This window comes from Sphaerodactylus townsendi, linkage group LG01 (genome assembly GCF_021028975.2).
Source record: "Sphaerodactylus townsendi isolate TG3544 linkage group LG01, MPM_Stown_v2.3, whole genome shotgun sequence".
Taxonomy (NCBI): Eukaryota; Metazoa; Chordata; class Lepidosauria; order Squamata; family Sphaerodactylidae; genus Sphaerodactylus; species Sphaerodactylus townsendi.
Genome location: NC_059425.1, coordinates 2,704,983 through 2,729,957, shown reverse-complemented (window position 1 = coordinate 2,729,957; position 24,975 = coordinate 2,704,983). Strand labels below are relative to the sequence as shown.

The window sequence follows — 24,975 nt, the reverse complement described above, 5'->3', positions numbered from 1 at the left end:
AAACATACTTCTCAGATGATAGCACATGCAGTAAAAAATACAAAGACAAACAAGTGATTGCACTACAAGACCAAACTAGTGACAAACTAGTGATTGCACTACAAAAAGGCATGCAACATGCAAAGGTTAAGTGGCATCAGTTCATACCACCAGAATCTGAAATATGGACACATTGAGCTGATTAATCTCTGAAAGAAGACATGGTGCAAAAAAAGAGAGAGACGATCTTTACTTCTGGCTTGGTGGCCATTGGGAAGACTGCTTGGTTTGACACATGGAGAGTGGAAGTACAAGGGGTTGTTTTTGCTGCATAGACTGGGAGCCTCCTCCAGAGCCTCCTCCAATGCAGCATCCAGAGCTCTGGCCACCTGGGCTACTTCCACCAGCGGAGCCTCCTCCAATGCAGCAGCCGGAACTCTGGCCTCCACTGCTACCACCACCTCCACCACCAGATGGCACTATGATGCTCTGGCCACCTGAGCTACCTCCGCCACCGGATCCCCCTCCCATGCAGCAGCCAGAGCTCTGGCCACCACTGCTACCCCCGCCCCCACTGGATCCCCCACCTATAACTTTGGCACCACCTCCTGAGCCACCACTCCCTCCCATACTACAGCCCCCTGAACTCTGACCACCACTGCTGCCCCCACCACCACCACTGGATCCCCCACCTACAATTTTGACACCACCTCCTGAGCCACCACCCCCTCCCATACCACAGCCTCCTGAACTCTGACCACCACTGCTACCACCACCACCACCACTGGATCCCCCACCTATAATTTTGACACCACCTCCTGAGCCACCACCCCCTCCCATACCACAGCCCCCTGAACTCTGACCACCACTGCTACCACCACCACCACTGGATCCCCCACCTATAATTTTGACACCACCTCCTGAGCCACCACCTCCTCCCATACCACAGCCCCCTGAACTCTGACCACCACCACCACTGGATCCCCCACCTATAATTTTGACACCACCTCCTGAGCCACCACCCCCTCCCATACCACAGCCCCCTGAACTCTGACCACCACTGCTACCACCACCTCCACCAGATCCCCCACCTATAATTTTGACACCACCTCCTGAGCCACCACCCCCTCCCATACCACAGCCTCCTGAACTCTGACCACCACTGCTACCACCACCACCACCGGATCCCCCACCTATAACTTTGACACCACCTCCTGAGCCACCACCCCCTCCCATACCACAGCCTCCTGAACTCTGACCACCACTGCTACCACCACCACCACCGGATCCCCCACCTATAACTTTGACACCACCTCCTGAGCCACCACCCCCTCCCATACCACAGCCTCCTGAACTCTGACCACCACTGCTACCACCACCACCACCGGATCCCCCACCTATAACTTTGACACCACCTCCTGAGCCACCACCCCCTCCCATACCACAGCCTCCTGAACTCTGACCACCACTGCTACCACCACCACCACCGGATCCCCCACCTATAATTTTGACACCACCTCCTGAGCCACCACCCCCTCCCATACCACAGCCTCCTGAACTCTGACCACCACTGCTCCCACCCCCACCAGATCCCCCACCCATAATTTTAACACTACCTCCTGAACCTCCACCTCCTCCACTGGACCCTCCTGAAATAGGAGATTGTCCACCACTGCTTCCGCCTCCACCAGAGCTGCCTCCTCCACAACCACCTCCGCTACCTCCACTTATTAATGGAATCTTTTGTTGAGATGATCCTGATCCTCCACCTGAGCCACCACCCATGCAGCATCCAGAAGACTGTCCACCACTGCTTCCGCCTCCACCAGAGCTGCCTCCTCCACAACCACCTCCACTGCCTCCACTTATTAATGGAATCTTTTGTTGAGATGATCCTGATCCCCCACCTGAGCCACCACCCATGCAGCATCCAGAAGACTGTCCACCACTGCTTCCGCCTCCACCAGAGCTGCCTCCTCCACAACCACCTCCACTACCCCCACTTATTAATGGAATCTTTTGTTGAGATAATCCTGAGCTGCCACCCATGCAACATCCAGAAGACTGTCCACCGCTGCTTCCGCCTCCACCAGAGCTCTGTCCTCCTCCACCGCTTGAGATTATGATGCTCTGGTGTCCACCACTGCTGCTCGATCCTCCTCCACAACCAGAGCTGGATCCAGATCCTTGCATTTGTTGCATTCCACCAGAAGATCCAGAGGAACCTCCACCACAGCAACAGCAGCACCCTTGCCTCTGCTGTCCAGAGGAGCCTCCTCCACTACTTCCACCTCCACCTCCGCTGCATGAAGAGCTTCCTCCTCCTCCACCACCACCACCGCCACAAGAGCTGCTCTGTCTCTGCTGCCCAAAACTCATCTTCTTGAGTATTAGTGGAAGTTTCAAATGGTGTTTTGTTTGGAAGAATGCTCTGAAAAAAAAGGAGAAGCATTTTAAGCCTTCATATTTTGTACAACCGAGTTTCTGTTATGAAAAGAGGTGGTGAGTCTGAGTCCATGGAGTTTCTTTCTCCCTGACTACTGGAGGGAAGGAAAGCTCTGTGGACAATGTGGTAGAAAATTGTGTAGATCATTATGACCTTTGGAGTCACCAACTTCAGAGGCCCTGCCTCATGTGCCCCTGCCACCTAAACCTAGATGGGTGGTGTGACAGATTCCAGGACTTTGCTGATTGGAAACCAGAGCAGAGTCTCCTGAAAATGAAGAGTTAACCTCAGCAACTTTTGACCGACTGGTGAGTAGAGGGCCAGTGAGTGCTGTTAGAACTGAAAGTCAATTGGTGACTGAGAATTGGCGAAGAGAGCAAAGATTATCTCTCTGTGAGGGGAAAATTCAGACAGACTAGGCTCCTGAGGCCCTAAATATCTGTCTAACACTGAAGCCACAAGTGATATTTATATTCTCTGAGGAGATACACTGAAGGGAATAAGCGAGGAGGCTTTGATTTCAGTTAGTATCTGTGGAGTGGCAGAGGAATTCTTCTGAGAAGGTTCAGAAGGGGAAATCCTTTGTGTGTCAGCGTGCAAAGTGTCAGAGCTGGAAAATAAACGAGAGCCACCTATGCGAGACAAAAATGAATAATCCAAATGAAGTCCTAAAGGCCGTCTGACCGAAATATGTTCTACGGGGAACCCTGTACCCTCACAATAATTAATATACTTCTCACCTGTAAGCTCTTTCTTTATTCCCTTCTACCTCCTACTAAAAGGATGTCAAGAATCCAGACTGTGAAATACTTAGGAGAACAGTTGATTATCAGGTAAGATAACAGGTGTTCTACGTCAAAGTTGCCAACTTCCAGAAAGCAGCTGGAGCACTCCTGGAATTACAGCTGATCTCCAAGTGACAGAGATCAGGTTCCCCTGAAGAAAATGGCCACATCGGAAGGTGGATTTTATGGTATTCTACGCCCCCCGCCCCGGAAGTCCTTCCTCCTGGTACCATCCCTAAAAGCTTCATGTAATCTCCAACTTGGATCTGGCAACACGAGGGTATGTTGATGGTCACATTCAATATTAGGTAGTTTCACATCTGTTCACATCTGCTTTGCCACAATGCATTGCGATGCTAGGTAATTTTCTTACCAAGTCTCCCCTTCTATGCCATTTTATATCTAGAATTCTTGCTGATTTCTCTTGAAAGTTTGGTAGCTAACAGTAAGCAACTCGATGATTGAAGGCAGTCTGGCTAGTCTGGTGAATGTTGGCATCCATTGTGCAGAGCCTAGTAGTAGTAGTAGTAGTAGTAGTAGCAGCAGCAGCAGCGGTGGTGGGATCCAAAAATTTTAGTAACAGGTTCCCATGGTGGTGGGATTCAAACAGTGGCGTAGCACCAATGGGGCTGGGTGGGGCACGATGGGGGCGTGGCCAGGCATTCCGGGGGCGGGGCATTAATAATTTCTCAGTCACTGTAAAAAAAACTCTTAATGTAAAAAAAAGTTCCTAATTTCCAGCTGGTATCTTTCTGTCCATAATTTAAACACATCATAGCAAGTCCTATCGTCTACTACAGAAACAACTACTTCTCCTCTAATTATAGCAAGTCCCATCATCTACTAGAAAAACAACTACTTCTCCTCTAATTGACTGCCCGTCAAATACTTAATACTTTCAAATTCTTAATTTTGTTTCTAGAAATCAAAAGAAGGACACTTTCCTTAAACAAGGAACTTTACTATATTTCTAAAACATGTTTTTAAAACAGCCCAACAGGGAGAATTATCCTGTTTTCTATCTTCGCTAACCAGCCACATAGGAAGCAACAGGACTTCATGATTTTTGGACCTAATGGAATTTCTAATGGAAAAGCAGACCCAATTAGTAACCCCTTCTCGACACACACAAATAATGAGTAACCCACTCTGGGGAACTGGTGAGAACCTGCTGGATCCCACCTCTGAGTAGTAGTAGTAGTAGTAGTAGTAGCAGCAGCAGAAGAAGAAGAGGAGGAGGAGAAGGAGGAGGAGGAGGAGTTTGGATTTATACCCTACCCCAGCTTACAAACTCCTTTTCCCCTTTTCCACAACAGACACCTTGTGAGGTAGTTGGGGCTGAGGATGTTCAGAGAGAAGTGAGACTGGTCCAAAGTCACCCAGCAGGCTTCATGTGTAGAAGTAGAGAGAAGTAGAGAAACATGGCAATGTTGGAAGGTGGATTCTATGCCATTATACCCCACTGAAATTCCTCCACTCCCCAAAATGCCACCATCTTCCAGCTTCACCCCTAAAATCTCCAGGTATTTTCCAACTGGAGCTGGCAACCCTATTAAACTACCCACTAAAAATTGAATGTGAGTCAGTCTCCTCTGTCAAGAGGTTGTTTCACAACCATGAGGCAGATACTGAAAAGGCCCTGTCTTGGGTAACCACCCCAAAAGCTTTTTTGATTGACGTATGAGTCAGGAGGGCGTCTTCCTCTGATCTTAATTCCCTGGCGGGGACATACGGGAAAAGATGACCCTTCACCAAAATCTGTACACATATTTGCATTTGGAGTAAAACAAATATATATTGTTCTATCCAGAGGCTAGCCCATATTGTAGCCAGCCATGATTGCAGTTAAGTCTCAAGCAGAAAAGAAACGTGTTCTTCAGACATGGAACTAGGGCCCCTTCCGCACACGCAAAATAATGCGTTTTCAAACCACTTTCACAACTGTTTGCAAGTGGATTTTGCCATTCCGCACAGCTTCTAAGAGCACTGAAAGCAGTTTGAAAGTGCATTATTCTGCATGTGCGGAATGAGCTTGAGATCATTTAAACTGGATTTGCACTTGAGGCGGCACGCACGGAAGGCCAATCAGTGCCTTAAAACCAAACTTCAGGCCAAACTTAGCGGGCAAGCTTTGGCCCCTTCTGCACACGCAAAATAATGCATTTTCAAACCACTTTCACAACTGTTTGCAAGTGGATTTTGCCATTCCGCACAGCTTCAAAGAGCACTGAAAGCAGTTTGAAAGGGGATTATTCCGCATGTGCGGAATGAGCCTTTGAGACCAAGGATGCCTTCTGTTTTCCAGAACTGTCACAACATCTATCAACACTTTTTGTGTTCCCTTTAACATTTCTTGGATGTTCTTCCGGAGCAGGACCCTTCCTGTTGAGTTCAATTTTCCTTTCTGGCAAAATCCACTGGTGCCTCCAACAATATTTCCCTGCTAGATCATCTTATAACTGCCTTGCATTAGAATATCTTCACATCTTAATTGCACTCAGTATTATCATTTGGAATACATTATTTAAATGTCCTTGTCTTCTGTGCTCTGCTCCTTACACCCAGAAGGTTTATTCACGCTATCAGTGTTAACAAAGAAAAATGTAGATCCATGGATTCAAATTTGGCTTACCTTTTTTGCAGCAACTGAAACTAAAGCAGGTTTGCAGGTGAGTAAAGAACTTTGCAGGTTAGAGATCTTTTATACAGTTTCTCTGCCTCTCCTACAGGAAATGAGACACCCCTAAGACAGGTGAGTTGTGTAGCTACTCCCATTCTAACCACTGGCCTTTCTAACTCGAGTTGCGTTGCTTGAAAAAGTGTCAGAGATCAATATCTGTAATTTGTATCTCTCAAATTACTTAATTAACGAGGAGCTTCACCTAGCATTGTGATTCTGTGTGGCCACCTTGTTACAATAGAAAAACTGTTCTTGTATCAATTAATTTATTTAAATTACCTCTCACCCACCTTTCTTCATGATGGACTCCCATTTGCTTGCATATAAGAATGGGGGAAACCAGTACCTGGAACTTTACTTCCTGTATCTGTACTTCGTAAACCTGTGTATTTATTTTTACTTCTACAAAGTTGAGCCTCCAAAAGTTGAGCCCCTGCAAGGAAAGTTTTGCCATTGTGAAAAAAAATTAATCTAGTTATTGAGAATGTAATCCATGTATATTTTAGCCTAAAGACAAATTTACTATTTCAATATTCATGTTTTAATTGTATGTAATATGTTCCTTTTAGACTATTTACTCTTTTTCGGATGTTATGGCCAATGGCTCAAACAATAAAGATTATTACTACTACTACATTGTGAAGAAACACACGGCACCTTTTTTGCAAGGTTCCAAATACTCTTCCGAAAAGCAACTCCATCATATCTGAATTCAACTTGGGGCATTTCTGCACAGTCCCAATATCCTGGGTTGAACAAGGGAAATATCCCAGCCTGACCCAGACGTTCGCACGATTCCTGGTCCTAAAGTGGATTTGCCCTGCGATGTTTCTCTCATCCCGGGATTTTCATAAAAAATGTTTTTTTTCTTTTTTTTCAAAATGTTTCAAAACCAAACATTTCAGTTTGTTTCTTTTCAGAAATCCCAGGGTGAGCCTGCTTCTGTGCAAACACCATGGGAGCAGAACCAGTTTATTTTTCCCACCCAGGTACCTGACCTCCCTGTCCTGCCACCCGCTCCCCTGATCTTCCCACCTGACGTTCATTCAAGTTGCCACTCAAAAACAACAGCCAATCAGAATACGGGACCCTGGGGATGCATGGGGATGCTTGCAATGTGAATAGAAAAGACCTGGGCTTGTGCGAAAGAAATTGGAGTATTTCCTCCCGGTCTTCACTGGATTCCTCCCAAAATGGGTAGCCATACGAAGGGAGAAATTGGAATAAGACAGACCCGGATTGTAAGATACTGATTGTAACCCGGTATGATTGTACTGTGTGGAAACAGCCTAGTTCTGTTTCTGCCACTTAGCTCTAGACCCTGTTCCACATGAATTCCTTAAAATATTTCTAAGAAAATTTTTTAAAAAAACCCTTTACAATGATGTATATCTACACTCACTCCCTTAAAATCATTCCTGGGTGCCATTACATTATCATCCCCTCTCCTTTATTGAGTTCTGTATTGAATCGATACATCAGCCTCATGCTTCTTTCTATATACTTCATATAGTTGATGTTTTAAAGATTGCTCCCCACACAACCCCCCCCCCCGAAATGCTGCAAATAAACAGGCGAGGGGTAATAGAATGAGCTCAGAAAATGGTACCAAAGAGAACAGTCAATAGACTGCACAGCATCTGAAGCCCAAATTCTTGTCGCTCTGCCCTTTGTGAAGCCCGAGGACTGCGGAGGAAAACATCGCTCCCACACACCCCGGCTCAACTGGCTTAGGGAGAGCCGGGGAGTAGTTGCACCTTTTCCGGGAAAATGGGTGGCGGCGGGGGGGATGTGAAGGAGGGCCGGTCCCCCGGGTTCGCCTTGCCTGTTGTGGGAGGTTTGGGGGCTGCTGGTGCAGCGGCAAACAAAGGGAAGTGCAGCAGCTGGAGTCTAGCGGGTGCTGCGCATCCTCCCCACCCCGGTGGCGGCAGCGGCGGCAGGGAGCATTAACCCGCACTCAACAACACCGTTTTTCTCCACTTTCACTTCTGAAGTGGGGAAGCGACCATCATTTCCTGCCTTAAAATGTTTTAAAAGGTTTGTGCGGAAAAGGCCATAGTGTAGGCCACAAGCAAAAGTGGTTACTAGTAGAGACTTATTTAAAAATAGGTAGAAGTGGCTGCCATTGGCATGACATTCTAGACCTACAAAGGAAGATCTCCTTTGTAGGTCATACACAGACATTGCAATAATGTCTTAATATAGATCTTTGCAAAACATGGCCGTACAAATCCCATATGGCAGAGTCTGAATGTGCAATAGCTGTTTTGGGGGTGTGGTCAGTGGAGAATGAAAGCACTGAAGAGTCATTTCCTTAATCCTTAACACTAACCTCTAGACGTATGGCCTTATAAACATCTATTATGGCTGTAGTGGGGATTAAGGACAGCTATTGGCCAAGATCTAACTGAACTGGTATGGATGCTCATCAATCACCGCATCCAGAGCTATCTGTCCTCACACCTGCCATCGCACCTGGGAGGAGAAGGAACCATGATGAGGAAGGAAGATGTCAAGTGCCTGCCAAGAGTTTTTTTAAAAAAACAAATTAGCCACAAGGAAGCTTTTTAGTGGGAAAGGGGGATATTTGCACATTTAAGGACCTTTCCCGAAATAGCCCTGTTTTTGACTCAAACATCAAAGAGGCTGTTAGCAATGGACTATCAACAACTGCAGAGTTTGGCAAATAAATCTTGTTCACCAACAAATATGTCAATTCCTTTCACGCAGGGATACCCAGCCTATTATATTACAGCGCTCACAAATCCCATACACAGGAGAGCCTATATGCTGGCTAGATTTAACATCATGCCATCTCCGCTACATAGAGGAAGACTTAAAGGTCTTCCAAGCAATAAGAGGTTCTGTACCTGTAGCGTAGAACAGCTGGATTCCATCCCACACATCCTCCTGAACTGTGTATTATACCAAGAACTCCGATCCAGTCTGCTATCCCAAGCTATAGACCCTATGATTGATTATACTGAATCAGATAAAGTAGTTATGCTTTTAAATTGCCAGGATTGTCATTGTTGCCTTATAGTGGCAAAGTTTTTGTCAGAAGTTTGTAAACTGAATGTATGACAAACGCGAAGTGTTTTACTATTCACTTTTTAACTGGAACTGTATTTTTATACTATCGTGTATATGCCAATAAAGGCTTATTGAACATCAGACTCAAACATCAAAATGGAAAGGATCTAGAAAAGGGCCTTTACTGATTGATTTATCCATTTATGTTTTTTGTAATCTCATTGGGACGCAAAGTAGTTTGCACGGTATAAGCCGCTAGAATCAGTCAATGTGGAACATCCAATGGAGAGTCCCTTTTTTCTGTTAGAAGGGTCACATGTGTCCCACGGACATTCAGACAATGTTTATTTGTTTTGCCCCTTGGAGATAATTGAAACAGAATGGAAAGGGGTGGTAAACTGATAGGGAAAGACTGTATGAATGGTTTGGAGACATATTTGCTCCTTGCTTAAAGTCCTTGCTTAAAGTGGCAGGGGCTGATGGGAATTGTAGTCCATAACATCTGGAGTGCCAAAAGGTTCGCCACCACGGCTATAGGGAGATGGAAGATATCAGCTCTCATTGGTGTATGACTGAAATAAATGCACAGAGGCCAATGAGACTTTGCAAAGCCTCACAGAAAATAGACTAGCTGAAAAGAATCGGTCTTAGGTTCCCAAATCTAGGGAAAGAATTAAAATTGAAGTATGTGTTTATGAAGCCTGACTTGGGAGGAAACAGGAGGTCTGAGGTGGGAAGGAAACTGCTATACAAGCTTAGAAGCTGGGACATGATCCTGTCACTCCATCAATTAGCCTTTTTTTGTTCTTGTATTAAGTTGTTTATCTTTGGGATTAAGAAATGTAGGCCAAGAATTTTTTTTAGGCAAGTTTCTGTGTAGGTGTGTGGAATGGAATGTTGGAAAACTGTCTTAGTTCAAGTGCAGGGTGGAATTGCTAGATTTCTGGCGCGCCAGACTAGACTGGAAGAAGGTTGGTTTGGGGCTCAAATCCCCACATTGGTCAAATCCCCACTTGAAATTTGCACGCAGATCCAAACCTGTTCGTTGTGAAACCGTGTCCTCTTCGTCGGAGTTTCTCCCTCCCCACCGCAGCGAGCCCACAGCAGACACACCTGGGTGCAGAACTCTTAGCAATTCCCACTACCAGGCTAGCTCGCTTCGCCGGTCTCCCCTGATTGGCTGGCGTGCCTTGATGGGGCAGGACCTTTTCCCACTGTGGAAACGTACATTGTAGGGGCGTGATTAAAAAACAGCGTGTAAAAGTTTAACGTTTAGCTGTTTAACTGTGCAAACAGTTAATCGCTACCTGTGTAAACCATGAACGATTCAAAGTTACACGTTTGACTGTTTAATGTTTGCGTCCCCTTCTGCTGGCCAATCGCAAAAGCGGAAACAAAACCAAGGAAAGGCTGTGTGCGCATCGCAGCGCTGATTGGTTGCCCAAATTCCACGTCGCACTCCAGGGCGGGAAACGAGTCAGGGTTTCAACCCTCATCCCTCCCCTCGGATCAGCTCTGAACCATGTTAATGGTGTCTATGCCACTTGCAACCAGGTCCTGCCGGAATGCGGATTAACGGGGAGAACGAGCGCCAGAAACGGAATCTGCCATGCAAGAAATGGGGAGGTCGTCCCTCAAACTTGGTTAGTTTGTGTTCTGAAACCTGGCTAAGACAGTAGTGGGGATTCGACCATTAAGTGAGTTTTATCTAGTCATAGAGTTGTCGACTTTGAGTTAAGAGGGTAAACTCAGGAATGTGGGTCAGAGGTGCATTTATGGGAAAATGTAGCCCAGTGCAAAATCTGAGTTTTCCACACACACATTTCCACCCCACATATTGGCGCCTGCCCGCCCAGCATGCGCTTAATAAATCAACCTTAATTAAAACAGGAAGAAAACTAATTGAACGTATGATTCTGCTTCATGCATGTGCCATATTTTGCTCTTCCAACAATTGCACCTGAAGAAGGGAGGCTTCAATTATTCCAAATGGCCTGGAAACACCTGTGCATGACGAGAGTCTCTTTGCTGCTATGAGTGGCTAATACTGCAGATTTCATACTTAAACAAGAGAACTGGTTGCTAGTTCACACACACAAAGCCTTTATTGGCATCATACAGTAAAACATTTTGTAACCAGAAACATTTTACAACCAGAATAACATAGTTACAGCTCAAATAACCATCATTTAATATAAAAATCTCCCTCAGCAGATGTACCAATTATATCCAACAGAAACTTGGCAACTAATTCAGAAAAATCCTGATTTGATCCATCCAGGAAACACATTAAATAATGTAAACAATGGTCGATACTTATACCTCAAGTATTCCCTATTTGGACAGTGAAACATGATATGGCTCCAGTGTTTCTACTTGTATGCTGTGGTTGCTAGTTTACTCCTGCTACTACTACTACTATTGTACCTGCATTCCGGAGGGTCTCAATGTTTTGAGGCCTCTTTGCAAGCTCTGCCACCGTCTGCAGAAACTGGGTCCTGGCTCTCTGGTACAGCTCAAAGACTGCCAAGGGAGAAGGAAAGAAGTAGCATGAGTGGCTGGCAAGGGGGAGCTCCCCACTGTCCTCTGCCCAGCTTATAAGCTCAAACCCAGGGAAGTATCTCCAGAGAACCAAGCCAGAGAAGTCTCTCGATCAGTTTTTACCAACCTTTTCGATGTTACGGTACCCTTGACCTCACTCTTCATATCTCACGGTACCCCTGCCATCCGCCCACCTTCCCCTCCCAGTGCCCCTGCTTGCACCACCCCCCACCTTCCCCTCCCAGGGTGAAGGGAAGAACTGGGGGGGAGGAAGTGGCTGCTGACCTTGTGGCAGGCCCTGCCCTGAGCCAGCTCCATGTCCTTGCTGGTGCCAGCAGGAGACACCACAAAAGTGAGGGGGGGTTAGCATTGCCATGGTACCCCTGGGACATGCTCACAGTACCCCAGGATACCACGGAACCCTGGTTGAAAATCACTGCTCTGGATAAATCAGGGCCAGGACCCCTGAACCCATGAGCCCGAGGCCCTTTCTGATGACCAGCTCCTGACATGTGTCACCTAACTCCCCCCCAGAGGAGGCCCCCCTTGGCCTACCTTGCAAGACCTGCCTTTGACTCCTAGTCACTTCCTCCCTGTTCCCCACCTGGGCACAAGGCTGTGGGAGGCTCCCTGGGGGTGTCCTGCCTGCCTGCCTGGTGGCCTGTGTGTGTCTCGGGTTCCTAGGCAACCCAACGGAAGCCAGCGCCACAGAGGAGGGGGTGCTATTTCTCACTCCACATGAATAAATGGCCCCTGCCCAGGGACATTTGACCCCATATGTCCCCCTGGGCGGTACGCCCTTGATGTGGGGTTTTGGGAAGGGAGACCTTGGTAGGGTATAATCAGTGGTGGGATCCAAAATTTTTAGTAACAGGTTCCCATGGTGGTGGGATTCAAACAGTGGCGTAGCGCCAGTGGGGCTGGGCTGGGCAGGACGGGGGCATGGCCGGACATTCTGGGGGCGGGGCATTCCTGGGCGGGGCTGTGGCAAGGACGCAGCCGCTGCGCCGGTCCTTGGGCAGGAAACGAATGCACGCAGGCACAGGCTGCCACGCACGCCGGTGCACCTCCTGCTAGACTGCTTCAAGTTTTACACGCTACTGCTGAGGAGGAGGAGGGGCGTAACTAAGGCAAAAATCACATAGCAAAATCACCAATTAGTAACCCCCTCTCGGCACACACAAATAATTAGTAACCTACTCTCGGGAATCTGTGAGAACCTGCTGGATCCCACCTCTGGGTATAATGTCATGCAGTCCATGTTTCCAAAACAGCCATGTTGTCCAGGAGGAGTGGAATAATAGCCCAAACCAGAGGGGAGGGTAGACCTACTTGTGGAGTTGGTGCAGTCTCGTGCTGGTGTGGGTGTCCATTCCATTGGTACAAGGAACAAATACGCAGGTGGAGGGCCTGATATTGTCGTAGGCTTTGACTGCCGGAATCACTAGGATGTTGTGGTTTTTCTGGGTTGTATGGCTGTGTTCCAGTAGCATTATCTCCTGATGTTTCACCTGCATCTGTGGCTGGCATCTTCAGAGGAAGATGCCAGCCACAGAGGCAGGCAAAACGTCAAGAAAAAAATATTACTGGAACACAGCCATACAGCCCAGAAAACCCACAACATCCTTTTCATGAAATAGTTGCATAGATATGAATACTGGCTCCGTGACAATGGGATTTGCTTCTGTCCCATATAGTGGTGAAAGGTCAGTGTTCTTGTGCGTGTTTCATATATTCCAGGAGTAGTTTCTATTCTTCCCTATTTTATTTCCTAGAGGTGCTACAAAATAGTGCCGTTTGTAGTCTCCTGGTGCCACAAGTTTCTCGTTACATTCATGCAATAGTCTGAATTCCTAAGGAAAAATTCTCCTCATGCAATTTCTCCCTGAAATCTAACAATCAGTTTCTTGCCTTGTGGATAACCAGTGGCGGGCAATGTCAAGTGACGTCTAGCAGGTTTCCATACTTTCTAAATTAGATGACAATTATTCATTTTAAAGATGTCAGAAGCATTTTTTTGAACTAGCTGGAAATGCCTCAAGTTCTAGAAGAAAGCGGGCCAAATATTTAACAGAATTCAGAAAGCTTTGAAGCTTTAATATTTACGATGCAGAGATGGAAATCAGCCCTTGTTGATCGGAGATCTATTCCATTTGTCTTAGGATGGTAACTATTTTTATAAATTAAAATGTTAGTAAAATTGGGCAATTTTTAAACTTTGTTATTGTTTGCCTTGTGAAGGAAGCAAAATAAATAGGAAACACCAGGGACTAAAATGGAGTAAATGAAAAACTCACAAAGAAGTATAGAAACAAAGCAAAAACATGAAAAGGCATATTTACACTGTTCCATTTTTAATTTTTTTGCACATCTCTTTACGAAATGTTGACAGCAAAGTTTGACAGTGTTATTGGGGGGGGGTTACGTCACCTTGCTGAAGCATTTGGATGCTGCTGCTGCTGTTGACGAAGAAGAAGAACAGGAGGGGGAGGAGGGGGAGTTTGGATTTATACCCCACCTCTTCTTCTGTAAGGAGACTCAAGGCGGCTTACAAGCTCCTTTCCCTTCCTCTCCCCACAATAGACATCTGTGTAGCTTTGATTCTTCCTGCATAAATCCCCTAAAACATTTCTAAAGCATTTTCAATCCTTCCCCAATGGGGGCGAATGTCTGTCATGGCAAGATTTCTGACACAAAAGAACTTCTTCAAGCCCCACTTTCATTTTCCATTCTCTCAGCTTAGCGTGATTTCTAACTTGCTTCACCACCAGATCGGGAAGATTTCCCAGTGAGCAGAGCTTTGCCTTGAACATCTTGTCTCTACCCACTACCTAGCTTCACCCTTCACCCTCTTTCACATTGCTGTTCATGACTTCCTCCTCACCCCTTCTTCCATGTTGCTGGTTCCTTTCTGCTTTTCTAAATTGATATCTCAATATAATAACAGGCAGGGATTTTCCAAGGAACAATACAAGCAGGGTCTTTTTTTTTGTCTGCACCCCATGATTCTCATTATACTTCTGCCCTTCTCAGTGAACAGCAAGACTTTTAAATCTTTATTTCAAACACCTTTTTTTAAAAAAAAACTCTCTCTTTTCCTGCAGCAGCAGCAGCGGTGGCAGGAAGTGTATATGTGGATGTGTGGAGAAGAGAGAAGGGGAGAGGAGAGGAGGGGAGGAGAGGGGGATAGTATATCAGCTTTGCATATGGTCCCCTTCTTCAGTAGTGTGTGGTCCAGGTAATTGTTTTATCTCTTTCATTGGGGGGGATGGAGATTTTTTTGGAAAGGGCTACAATATCCATATATCAATGTAACCGTTATTAAAAAGTTTTTGCAAACCCAGCAATCTTGAGACCTGAGTGTGATGAGATCTGTGTCTTTAAGGATGACTTGATGAGTTAAGAGGACCAGGAAAAGCAGGACCAGGAAAATTCTCTGCAGAGAGACTGTGCAGCAAGAGTGAGTACTTCCTCACATGTAAACAGAGAAACAGGGGGAGATCTCACTATGAGTCCACCAAACAGTGGAAAGCCTTGAGGCAAGTGTTCCATGTACAATGGACCACTGAAAGGCAAATCAGGTCTAGCGCTACCCTGTCTTTTCTCTCATCTCTGGTGTCTCCTGTCTCCTGTCCAAAGTGTGAGGAAGTCCCAAAGACTGCCTGACCAACATTATCAAACATTCCATCCAGGCTCATGCTATATTAGTTCCCTTCTCCTGGGTTGGTCAACTCTTGAATTGTAAGATGTGGTAACGATAACCTCCAGGGGGTATTTAAACTGAAACGATTTTATTGGTGTATAGATGTGTATTTTTGTAGGGTTATTTTTTGTTTCCGTAACCTGCTCTGAGCTGGTCTTCAGGCAAGAAAGGGCAGGATACCCATTCAAAATAGCAACATTTTAAAAGCCTAAATGGCCACACACTCCTTTATGAGCCTGAACAACCTCTTTGGACATCTTCCAGAGCCTTGCTTTTGGGTATATTCTGAGGTGAGAAAGGTAGCATTCTGGGAGAGGGCCAGGGAGACTCACCTGTTTCCTTCTGTTGCTATCTGTTCAGAAAACCTCTTCACCTGGGTGTTCAGCTGATGGCCCCTACTGGGATGAGAGGTAGTCTCAAGGTGTCCTTTGGGGAAGGTTGGGTGGGAGTTTTAGTACTTGGATCAGACTTTTAATTGTAACCCACCAGGAAATTATTGCAAAGGGCAGAAAATAAATCATCATCATCATCATCAATCATCATCATCATCATCATCATCATCATCATCATCATCATCATCATCATCATCATCATCATCGCTATCATCTTCCACCAACTGGTGAAGAATTTTTTCTTTCATCTGGGATTCTCTCCATGATCCCTCCTGCCTGTCCAGTGTTTTGCTGGACTGGGCATTGCTTGACCATTAACATGTTGTACCTGTGGGTTTCCCCAAACCGATGGAAAAATCCCAAGGATAAGGACATTCAATATATGAAATAGTCTTTGCTGTGCTTTCTCAGCTTCTTCTCAGTCGTCTTGATGACTCACTCAAAATTCTGATGTACCTGCTTAAGGATTGTTCATTGCCCCATCCTTCTTACACCAGGTTCTGTTTATATAATCCTTCCCTTCTGCCTTGTTTAACATGCTATTATGAGCATGAAAGCTGCAGGCATGTTTTATGATTTTACTACAACCTTGAGCTCCCTTCTTTCCCCCTCGCCTCCTTATTTTTGTGGGCTGTGTGTGTGTTATTTATTTATTTGTTTATTTGTTTGTTTGTTTGTTTGTTTGTTTATTATTTAGTCTTTTTACTGACCCATCCCCGAGGGGCTCCAGGCGGTGTACAACATAAAATCTCAATACAAATATAAATATAATTAAAACTTTTAAAAAACAGCAGTAAAAATAACAGAGGCGTCTGACAAACCCTAATTTTAAATCCTCCCCAAGAGGGAGGGAACGGCGAGTCCCATTAGATGGAAAGAACTTAGATATTAAGAGCTAAAAAGGGGGGGGCACCTTCAGTGGCTGGTCCCTCCAAAGGCCCTGCGGAACAGCTCCGTCTTACAGGCCCTGCGGAACTCGCCAAGGTCCCGCAGGGCCCGGACAGCTGGAGGAAGAGTGTTCCACCAGGCCGGGGCCAGAGCCGTAAAGGCCCTGGCCCATGTGGAGGCCAGCCGCATCATTGAGGGGCCAGGGACCACCAATAGATTGGCCTCAACCGAACAGAGAGGCCGTGTAGGGACATATGGGGTGATGCGGTCTCGCATCATTTTAAACATTTTTTGGTTAAATCCTTGAAACGATGTGTACACACAGCAACAGAGAATCCATGCATTGAGTCTTCAAGGCATCGATTCTATAAATAACCCCCCAAAAGAAGAAAAAAAACCGCACAGTGGCCATGAAACATTTTGAGGGGCTGAGTGCAAACAAACGGGGCGAGGATGGAAAATATTTTGTGAAGTTTCTTGGGTGACATGTGAAAAGGGCCAATATGTACCATTTTGGATCCTCATTCCCAGTTGATGAGCACTGTCTCTCACTGTGTGGGAGTTCCTCTTCAGGGGCAACATCAGGGGAATTGGTTGGACGCTGGATGAGACAGGACCCTGGACTAGGAAGAACAAAGATCTGGTCCAACAGGGGTCTTCTTATGTTCTTAAAATGTTCTTGAAAGGGGTCAACCAGATATGCTGTGAAGTGTGGCTGGAATTTCCAGGACATCATGTGGAAATAGCAACTTCTTGTTTGAAACTATTTCTCATTGCCCTTGCATGTGTGTGTCTGTGCTTCAAATGGTCATTTTGTGTGTGTGAAAGTGGTTTTATGTGTGTTTGTGTGAGTGAAAGTGACTCATGAAGCACGCTCAACCGACCAGATAATAGAAAGTTCAAACTGTGACATCTCAGCTAGCAAATGTGAAGTCATGTATGATGTGGTTGTGTCAAGCAACAGGAGTCCAAACTGATTCACCCATTCTCATCATATCAATGAATCGAACAGCCAAAATGAGGAATACCTTTTGGTTGAAAAAAGCTCTGCTCAGGTTATAATTTCATCAAAACCCAAATAACATGTCACATTCATGATGAATCATTAAAGAAGCATTTCGGAGCTATGGTGTTATTAACTTTCTGAGGAAATTTCCTAAGGTGTCATTGTCTGGGAGAACTCATGCAAATGACTCCATACCCTCTCTAGAAGTGATGATGGCTTAAAGTGTTTATATTTTTGTCACATCACATTTGACAAGCCAAAGGAACACATTATTAAAGAGAAAATCACAGTCATAGAATTTGCATGCAAAAGTGCTTTTAGTGGGTTATCTTGGGGTGGAAGAAGAAAAGACGAGAAGAAGAGGGAGAGTTTGGATTTATACCCCACCTTTCTCTCCTGTAAGGAGGCAAAAGGTGGCTCACAAACTCCTTTCCCTTCCTCTCCCCTCAACAGACACCTTGTGAGGCAGGTTGGGTTGCGAGGGTTCCGAACAAACTGTGACTAGCCCAAGGTCACCCAGCAGGAATGTAGGAGTGGGGAAATAAATCTGGTTCGTGAAGGTCTTCATTCATTCTTCAGCTCAGCAATCACCCTTTTGATCTTTTCTCCAGGAGATGTTATTTCGGCTCTTGTGGGCACTGTGCAGGCGGCTGCTTTTTCTGTTGACCTTGTGGTAACCCGCAACTGGGTGGGCATTGGTTGGGAATCTTCTTTGGTGGGTTTGTTGTGGAGCTACCTGTGCAAGATGGTGGGTTAGTTGGGCAATTTGATTGCTGGGAAGACATCCTTTCAGCAAATCCTGAAAGAGACATAAATTAGTACTTTTGTTTGTTTTATTCAAAAGCATTTTTGTTTAAACCATTAAGAAGAAGAGGAGGAGGAGTTTGGATTTATATCCCTCCTTTCTCTCCTGTAGGAGATTCAAAGGGGCTTACAATCTCCTTGCCCTTCCCCCTTCCCTCACAACAAACACCCTGAGAGGTAGGTGGGGCTGAGAGAGCTCAGAAGAACTGTGGCTAGCCCAAGGTCACCCAGCTGGCATGTGTGGGAGTGCACAGGCTAATCTGAATTCCCCAGATAAGCCTCCACAGCTCAAGCGGCAGAGCGGGGAATCAAATCCGGTTCCTCCAGGTTAGAATGCACCTGCTCTTAACCACTGCGCCACTGCTGCTCCTTAACCATCTCTATCCCATGTGATAGACTGTTTTGGTTTGTTTTAAATGAGTTCAGTCTGAATGCATCTGAATAGAAGTATGCATTCACCTATTGACCTTGCTATCTTCATTGTTACTCCCAGGCTACAGACTTCTTTGTGACTCACATACCAGGCTACTCTATTCAGAGGGCCTCACCTTTTGACCTCACAGTATATATACTCCACTTGCTTTCCATTCCTACTATCAGATCTTCTGAAGATGCCAGCCACAGATGCAGGCGAAACGTCAGGAGAGAATGCTGCTAGAACACGGCCATACAGCCCGGAAACCACACAGCACCCAAGTGATTCTGGCCGTGAAAGCCTTCGACAATACATAGCACCCATGTTGATAATGGTCTGTTTTACAAGACAAGCACGTCTGATGTTCTGTATGGAGCTGCACAGCAGAATGTCCCAGTTTCAATTTTGGGTATCGTTAGATAAAAGCAGATTTGGGGGAAAGACCTGTGTCTCTGCCTGAGAAGCTGTAGGCTTGCTGACCATTCAAGGAGACAATTCGGAGCTGAATGACCTCAGCAGAACATTTAGGGTTGCCAGGTCCCTTCTGGTCACTGGCAGGGGATGAGGAAGATAAATCCAGACTGGGAAACTCCTGAAGATTTGAGGATGGTGTCTGGAGAGGACAGGGACATCAATGGGGTATGATGCCGTACCGTCCACCCGCCAAAGACGCAGTTTTCTCCAGGGAATCTGATTTCTTTATCTGGAGATAAGCTGAATTTTGGGGTCCCACTTGGAGGCTGGCATCCCTAATAGCATGACTTCAGTAGCATCTCAAGGTCCAATTAATGGAAAATGAAAAGGATCATTGGCTTCAGTAACAGGAAAGTTTCTTCTCTGCCTGCAGCCCTCTGCTGCCTGCCAGAGCAGATGTCCAATCCAATCCAATCCAAAAACCTTTATTAGGCATAAACCAGAAGTACCATCCATTCCAAGTACAAAAACAGGATCATTGTTACATATCATGTAGAACAGTGATGGCGAACCTATGGCATGGGTGCCAGAGGTGGCACTCGGAGCCCTCTCTGTGGGCACGCGCGCACGGAGTTCGTCATGTTGGGGGGGGGCGGAAAATCACCCTCCCACACACACACATCTAGGCTGGCCTGGGCCACTGAGTACGACATGCGCACACCGCGGTGAGCAGGGAGGACTCGGCTGGTGGGCCTGGTGCCTGTGCTCCGGGTGGCTGCTGCCCGAGGGGCGGGTTCAGAGGAGGCAGAGATGCTAGAGAAGCACAGAGCGGCGTGCATGGTACTTGCTGGAGGCTAGAGCAGGCTGGCCCCTGCTCGTGCAAGTGGGGCAGAGGAAGAGGGAGCTAACCATTTTTTTTTCTAAACTAAAACCTCAGCATTCAGGTTAAATTGCCGGGTTGGCACTTTGCGATAAATAAATGGGGTTTGGGTTGCAATTTGGGCACTCGGTCTCGAAAAGGTTCTCCATGACTGATGTAGAACATGGATTAAAAATGTAGCAACTGCTTCAGAAATTTCTACATGAGGGCTGTTCAATAGCTTAGACATTTTTAGTTTGTCTGAGAGAAACATAAATTCTAGAGGTAATAAAGCTCCCAGATCGGTTCTAACAGTAAAGCAGGATATGAGAGATTGAGTCCATAGAGTTGGGACAGTACCGACAACAACGCTCACTTTGTGGGATGTTAAGGAAATGACCTTGAAGATAGACAGAAAGGAATGAGTTGCACCTTGCTCTTGTCATGACCCATCTGCACTTATAATTAACAAGCTGTTCTAAATATACAGCAGTGCTAGATTTCGGGGGGGGGGGGGTGATCCCAAAGTACAGTACAGTACAGTAAACCTTTATTAGGCATAAAGTGATCCCAAAGTATAGAGGGGAACAGAAGCTTTGTGCAGCACTCAGGAGAGATTGGTATTCCTGGTCGTACAGTCTGATCTTTAGATGATGGTAAATTTCCGTGGTGGTAACTGGTAAGCACTTGAAGAGACTCCCATGGAGCAGATGTCACTGAAAGCAAAGCAGCAAGACAGTAAGAAGAAGAGTTTGAAGAGTAAGAAGAAGAGTAAGAAGATTTATACCCTACGTTTCTCAGCTGTAAGGAGTCTCAGGCCCTTTCCGCACGGGCTAAATGAATGATCCCAGGGAGGGCAAAAACACCGTCCCTGGGAGAGCATTTGTATGGCCAGCGTTGCTGCATCGCAGCAGCTCCGTCCTACCTTTCCCCGTCGCTCCCACTCACCTGCCTCTCCAGCGTCACTCTGGAGGACTGCAGGGACCTGCCGGTGGAGAAGTGCTGCCGCGCCGTGCGGAAAAGGGCCTCAGAGAAGTTTACAGACTCCTTCCCTTACCTCTCCCCATGACAGATGTCATGTGAGGTAGGTGGGGCTGAGAGAGTTCTTGGATACCTGTGACTAGCTAAAGGTCACCCAGTAGGCTTCATGCGTAGAAGTGGGGGAACAAACCAGATGAGAGTCTGCCATTCATGTGGAGGAGTGGAGAATTGAACCCAGTCCTCCAGATTAGAGTCTACCATTCTTAACCACTGCACCACCTCGGTGTTCATTACACAGAACTTCTGAAGAAATCCTGTGGTTCAGTAGAAGAGGTTCAAGGGTCACTACCCAACATCTTAAGTTTTGAAGGATCTCAGGAACCTACTGTCTGTAGGTACTGGGAGAGACATTTCTCAGGCTGAGCCCTTGGAAATCTGTTACCGCAGGTGCCCCGTAACTGGATTCATTACGATATAGCTGCATCAATACTTAGCCAGCATAAATGCTGCTTGCTGATTCATTTAATTACAAAACCAAAAGGGAGATCCATATTGAGACCGATCTAAAACATTGCATCCCTCCCCATCCTGAGATCTTCAGCAATTTTCAGCTGACTTTAATAAATTATCTATCTATCTATCTATCTATCTATCTATCTATCTATCTATCTATCTATCTATCTATCTATCTATCTATCTATCTATCTATCTATCTATCTATCTATCTATCTATCTATCTATCTATCTATCTATCTATCTATCTATCTATCTATCTATCTATCTATCTATCTATCTATCTATCTATCTATCTATCTATCTATCTATCTATCTATCTATCTATTTATTTGATAAACCGCCCCACCCCCGAAGGGCTCAGGGTGGTGTACAACAGCAAATAACAAGACAATAAAACAAATCGAATAGCCCCAACTGGCCTTTGGGTTGGGAGCCATCTGTGCATGCATTTGGGCATGTATTTTTATTTGTACTGTCTGGAATTGCTGCTATAATGTATTTTAATGTATTTTAATGTTTTATCGTTATATTGTATTTTATGAGACCTTATATTGTATTTGTTTTATGTCTCATTGTACACCACCCAGAGCCCTTCGGGGGTTGGACGGTCAATTAAGCCGAATAAAATAATAATAATAATAATAATAATAATAATAATAATAATAATAATAATAATAATAATAATAATAATAATAATAATAATTTCGGCACTTAAAAACAATTGGCGCTGACAAAATCACCATATGTCAGCTGCAAAAGGCCACCCTACTCGGCTCTGCACGCATTATTCGCCGATACATCACACAGTCCTAGATGCTTGGGAAGTGTCCGACGTGTGATGTAATACAAAATCCAGCATATTGATCTTCTTTGCTGTGTATAACTGTTTTGTATAATAATAATAATAATAATAATAATAATAATAATAATAATAATAATAATAATAATAATAATAATAATAATAATAATAATAATAATAATACAAAACCTTTAAACTATTAAAACTATAGCAGCAGTAACCTACAAAAAATGAATGATAATAAAAGGCGTCTGGGATCAAACCCCAGTGGACAAACCCTGGACAGGAGGGGGTAGGCAGATGGTCAGATATATAGCCAGTGCGTGGGCAACAAAAGAGGGGCGGGCTCAGATGAAGCCCACCTGTAAAGTAAGTAGTCTAGGTAGAGCTTCCATTCTTGACGCAGGTAGAGCTTCCATTCTTGACGCAGAAACCTAAATTACACCTGCTTATTTTATTTTATCTTATTTATCTACAGAAAGAGATACCCACTCATGCACATGATTAGAATTATTATTTTTTTGTCCCATTGACCCATAAGGAATCCCCATAGTCAAAACTCACCTGGTTGCACAAAGAGTAACAGAACACGTCTAAGAGCCTGGAGGTGAAATGTGAGGGTTTTGCTGAACACAAAATGCTTTTATAGGCAAAGTCAATCCAGAGCATGAAATACCCCCCTTCACACATGGATACTGAATTAGGTACCTCTGAAAACCAGATTTAATGACACCTTTTCACTCGGCTTGTTATTATGACACAGAATGGCTCCAAGTTTTGTGTCATATATTTGGCACTAAATATTTAACAACTCTTAAAATGCTATATTTGGCCCGAGATATCACCCACCCAAACAAAAAATCATAATGTTACATCTGCTAATGTTGCACAATGTTACAAAATAGGATTGGGGTGTTTTCGTCTTCCATCACAATCTACTTAAATGTTCCAGCAACTTAAACGTTTTCCCAATATCAACCCACTGCATGTTCAAGGTATTTTTTCAAGAGATCATTTTCAGATATACATATTTTTTGGTGTTGGAAATAAGAATACATTAGAGTACATTAAAATACATTTAAGAAATAACTGTTGAATTAATGTTTTAATTATATATTATATATTAATGAAACTAGAGATAATGATAGATTATATATGATTATATACTAATGGAACGACAGATAATCAAAGATGAGATAGCTGGAAGTCAATATATGATACGTGGACTGTTGTTTTTTCTTTGTATTTGCATGTTGGGTTTGTGGTATGTGTGTGAAAATAAATACATAATCTTTAAAGGAAGGAGGGAATCACTGAAGAAGAAGAAGAGGAGGAGGAGGAGGAGGAGGAGGAGTTTGGATTTATATCCCCCCTTTCTCTACTGTAAGGAGACTCAAAGGGGCTTACAAATTCCTTTCCCTTCCCCCCAGTGGTGGGATCCAAAAATTTTAGTAACAGGTTCCCATGGTGATGGGATTCAAACTGTGGCGTAGCGCCAATGGGAATGGGTGGGGCACGACGGGGGTGTGCCCAGGCATTCTGGGGGTGGGGCATTGCTGGGCGGGGCTGTGGCAAGGATGCAGCCGCTGCGCCGGTCCTTGGGCGGGAAACGAATGCACGCAAACGCAGGCTGCCACGCACCTCCTGCTAGACTGCTTCAAGTTCTGCGCGCTACTGCTGAGGAACAGAGAAGGGGCGTAACTAAGACAAAAATCACGTGGCAAAATCACCAATTAGTAACCCCCTCTCGGCACACACAAATAATTAGTAACCTACTCTCGGGAACCTGTGAGAACCTGCTGGATCCCGCCTCTGCTTCCCCCCCCTTCCAACAGACACATTGTGAGGGGGGGGGGGCTGAGAAGAAGAAGAAGAGTTTGGATTTATATCCCCCTTTCTCTCCTGCAGGAGACTCAAAGGGGCTTACAATCTCCTTGCCCTTCCCCCCTCACAACAAACATCCTGTGAGGTAGGTGGGGCTGAGAGAGCTCCAAGAAGCTGTGACTAGCCCAAGGTCACCCAGCTGGCGTGTGTTGGGAGTGCACAAGCTAATCTCAATTCCCCAGATAAGCCTCTACAGCTCAAGCGGAAGAGCGGGGAATCAAACCCGGTTCCTCCAGATTAGAGTGCACCTGCTCTTAACCACTACCCCACTGCTGCTCCCCCTGATACTGAGGGAATATCAGACAAAACACATAAGTCTTCACTCACTGCAGAAAACTGCAGCGGAATGGGGCAAATGCCTCTGCCTGGGGAGAGCGTTCCAGGATCTCCAAATATTACTTTGGAGGTCAGGCAAGTTCGTGAGGGAGTAGCCAGTCTTTCCGTTATGTTAGTCTCAGTCCTTAAAGGTCAGAACCAACACCTTTGTTACGAGGCCAACCCATGGTAGTCCGGGCAGCGGTGGGATCCAAAAATTTTAATAACAGGTTCCGATGGTGGTGGGATTCAAACAGTGGCGCCGCCGCACACACGCACCTCCAGTCCCTATTGGGCAGGGAGGTTGCTTTAGTACCTCGACCCAGCCTGCCAACCTTGGGGTGCATAGCAGTCTGAGGCTAAGATGGGGAGCCCATTGTCTGCATTGGCTAGTACGTCCTCAAGGACAGACAATCTTGTCTGGTCTTGCCCTCATCTACCTTGCAAAAGCATCTGCTGTTCCCTTCCTAAAGGGATTCAAGCAAAGACAATACCACTGCCATGGACCCCCACTTCCAACCTCCAGCCCTGGACA

General features: G+C 45.5%; 1 protein-coding gene across 1 annotated transcript; it reads right to left on the bottom strand.

Annotated features, from left to right (window-relative positions):
* Nucleotides 1-228: 228 nt before the first annotated feature.
* Nucleotides 229-5,873, bottom strand: LOC125427116 (loricrin-like). The gene is made up of 2 exons (XM_048486225.1): nt 5,843-5,873; nt 229-2,410 (listed from the first exon to the last, which is right to left on the bottom strand). Exon 2 carries the CDS (start codon nt 2,356-2,358, stop codon nt 229-231), a length of 2,130 nt encoding a protein of 709 aa, XP_048342182.1. The 5' UTR covers nt 2,359-2,410; nt 5,843-5,873.
* Between the last annotated feature and the right edge of the window lie 19,102 nt (nt 5,874-24,975).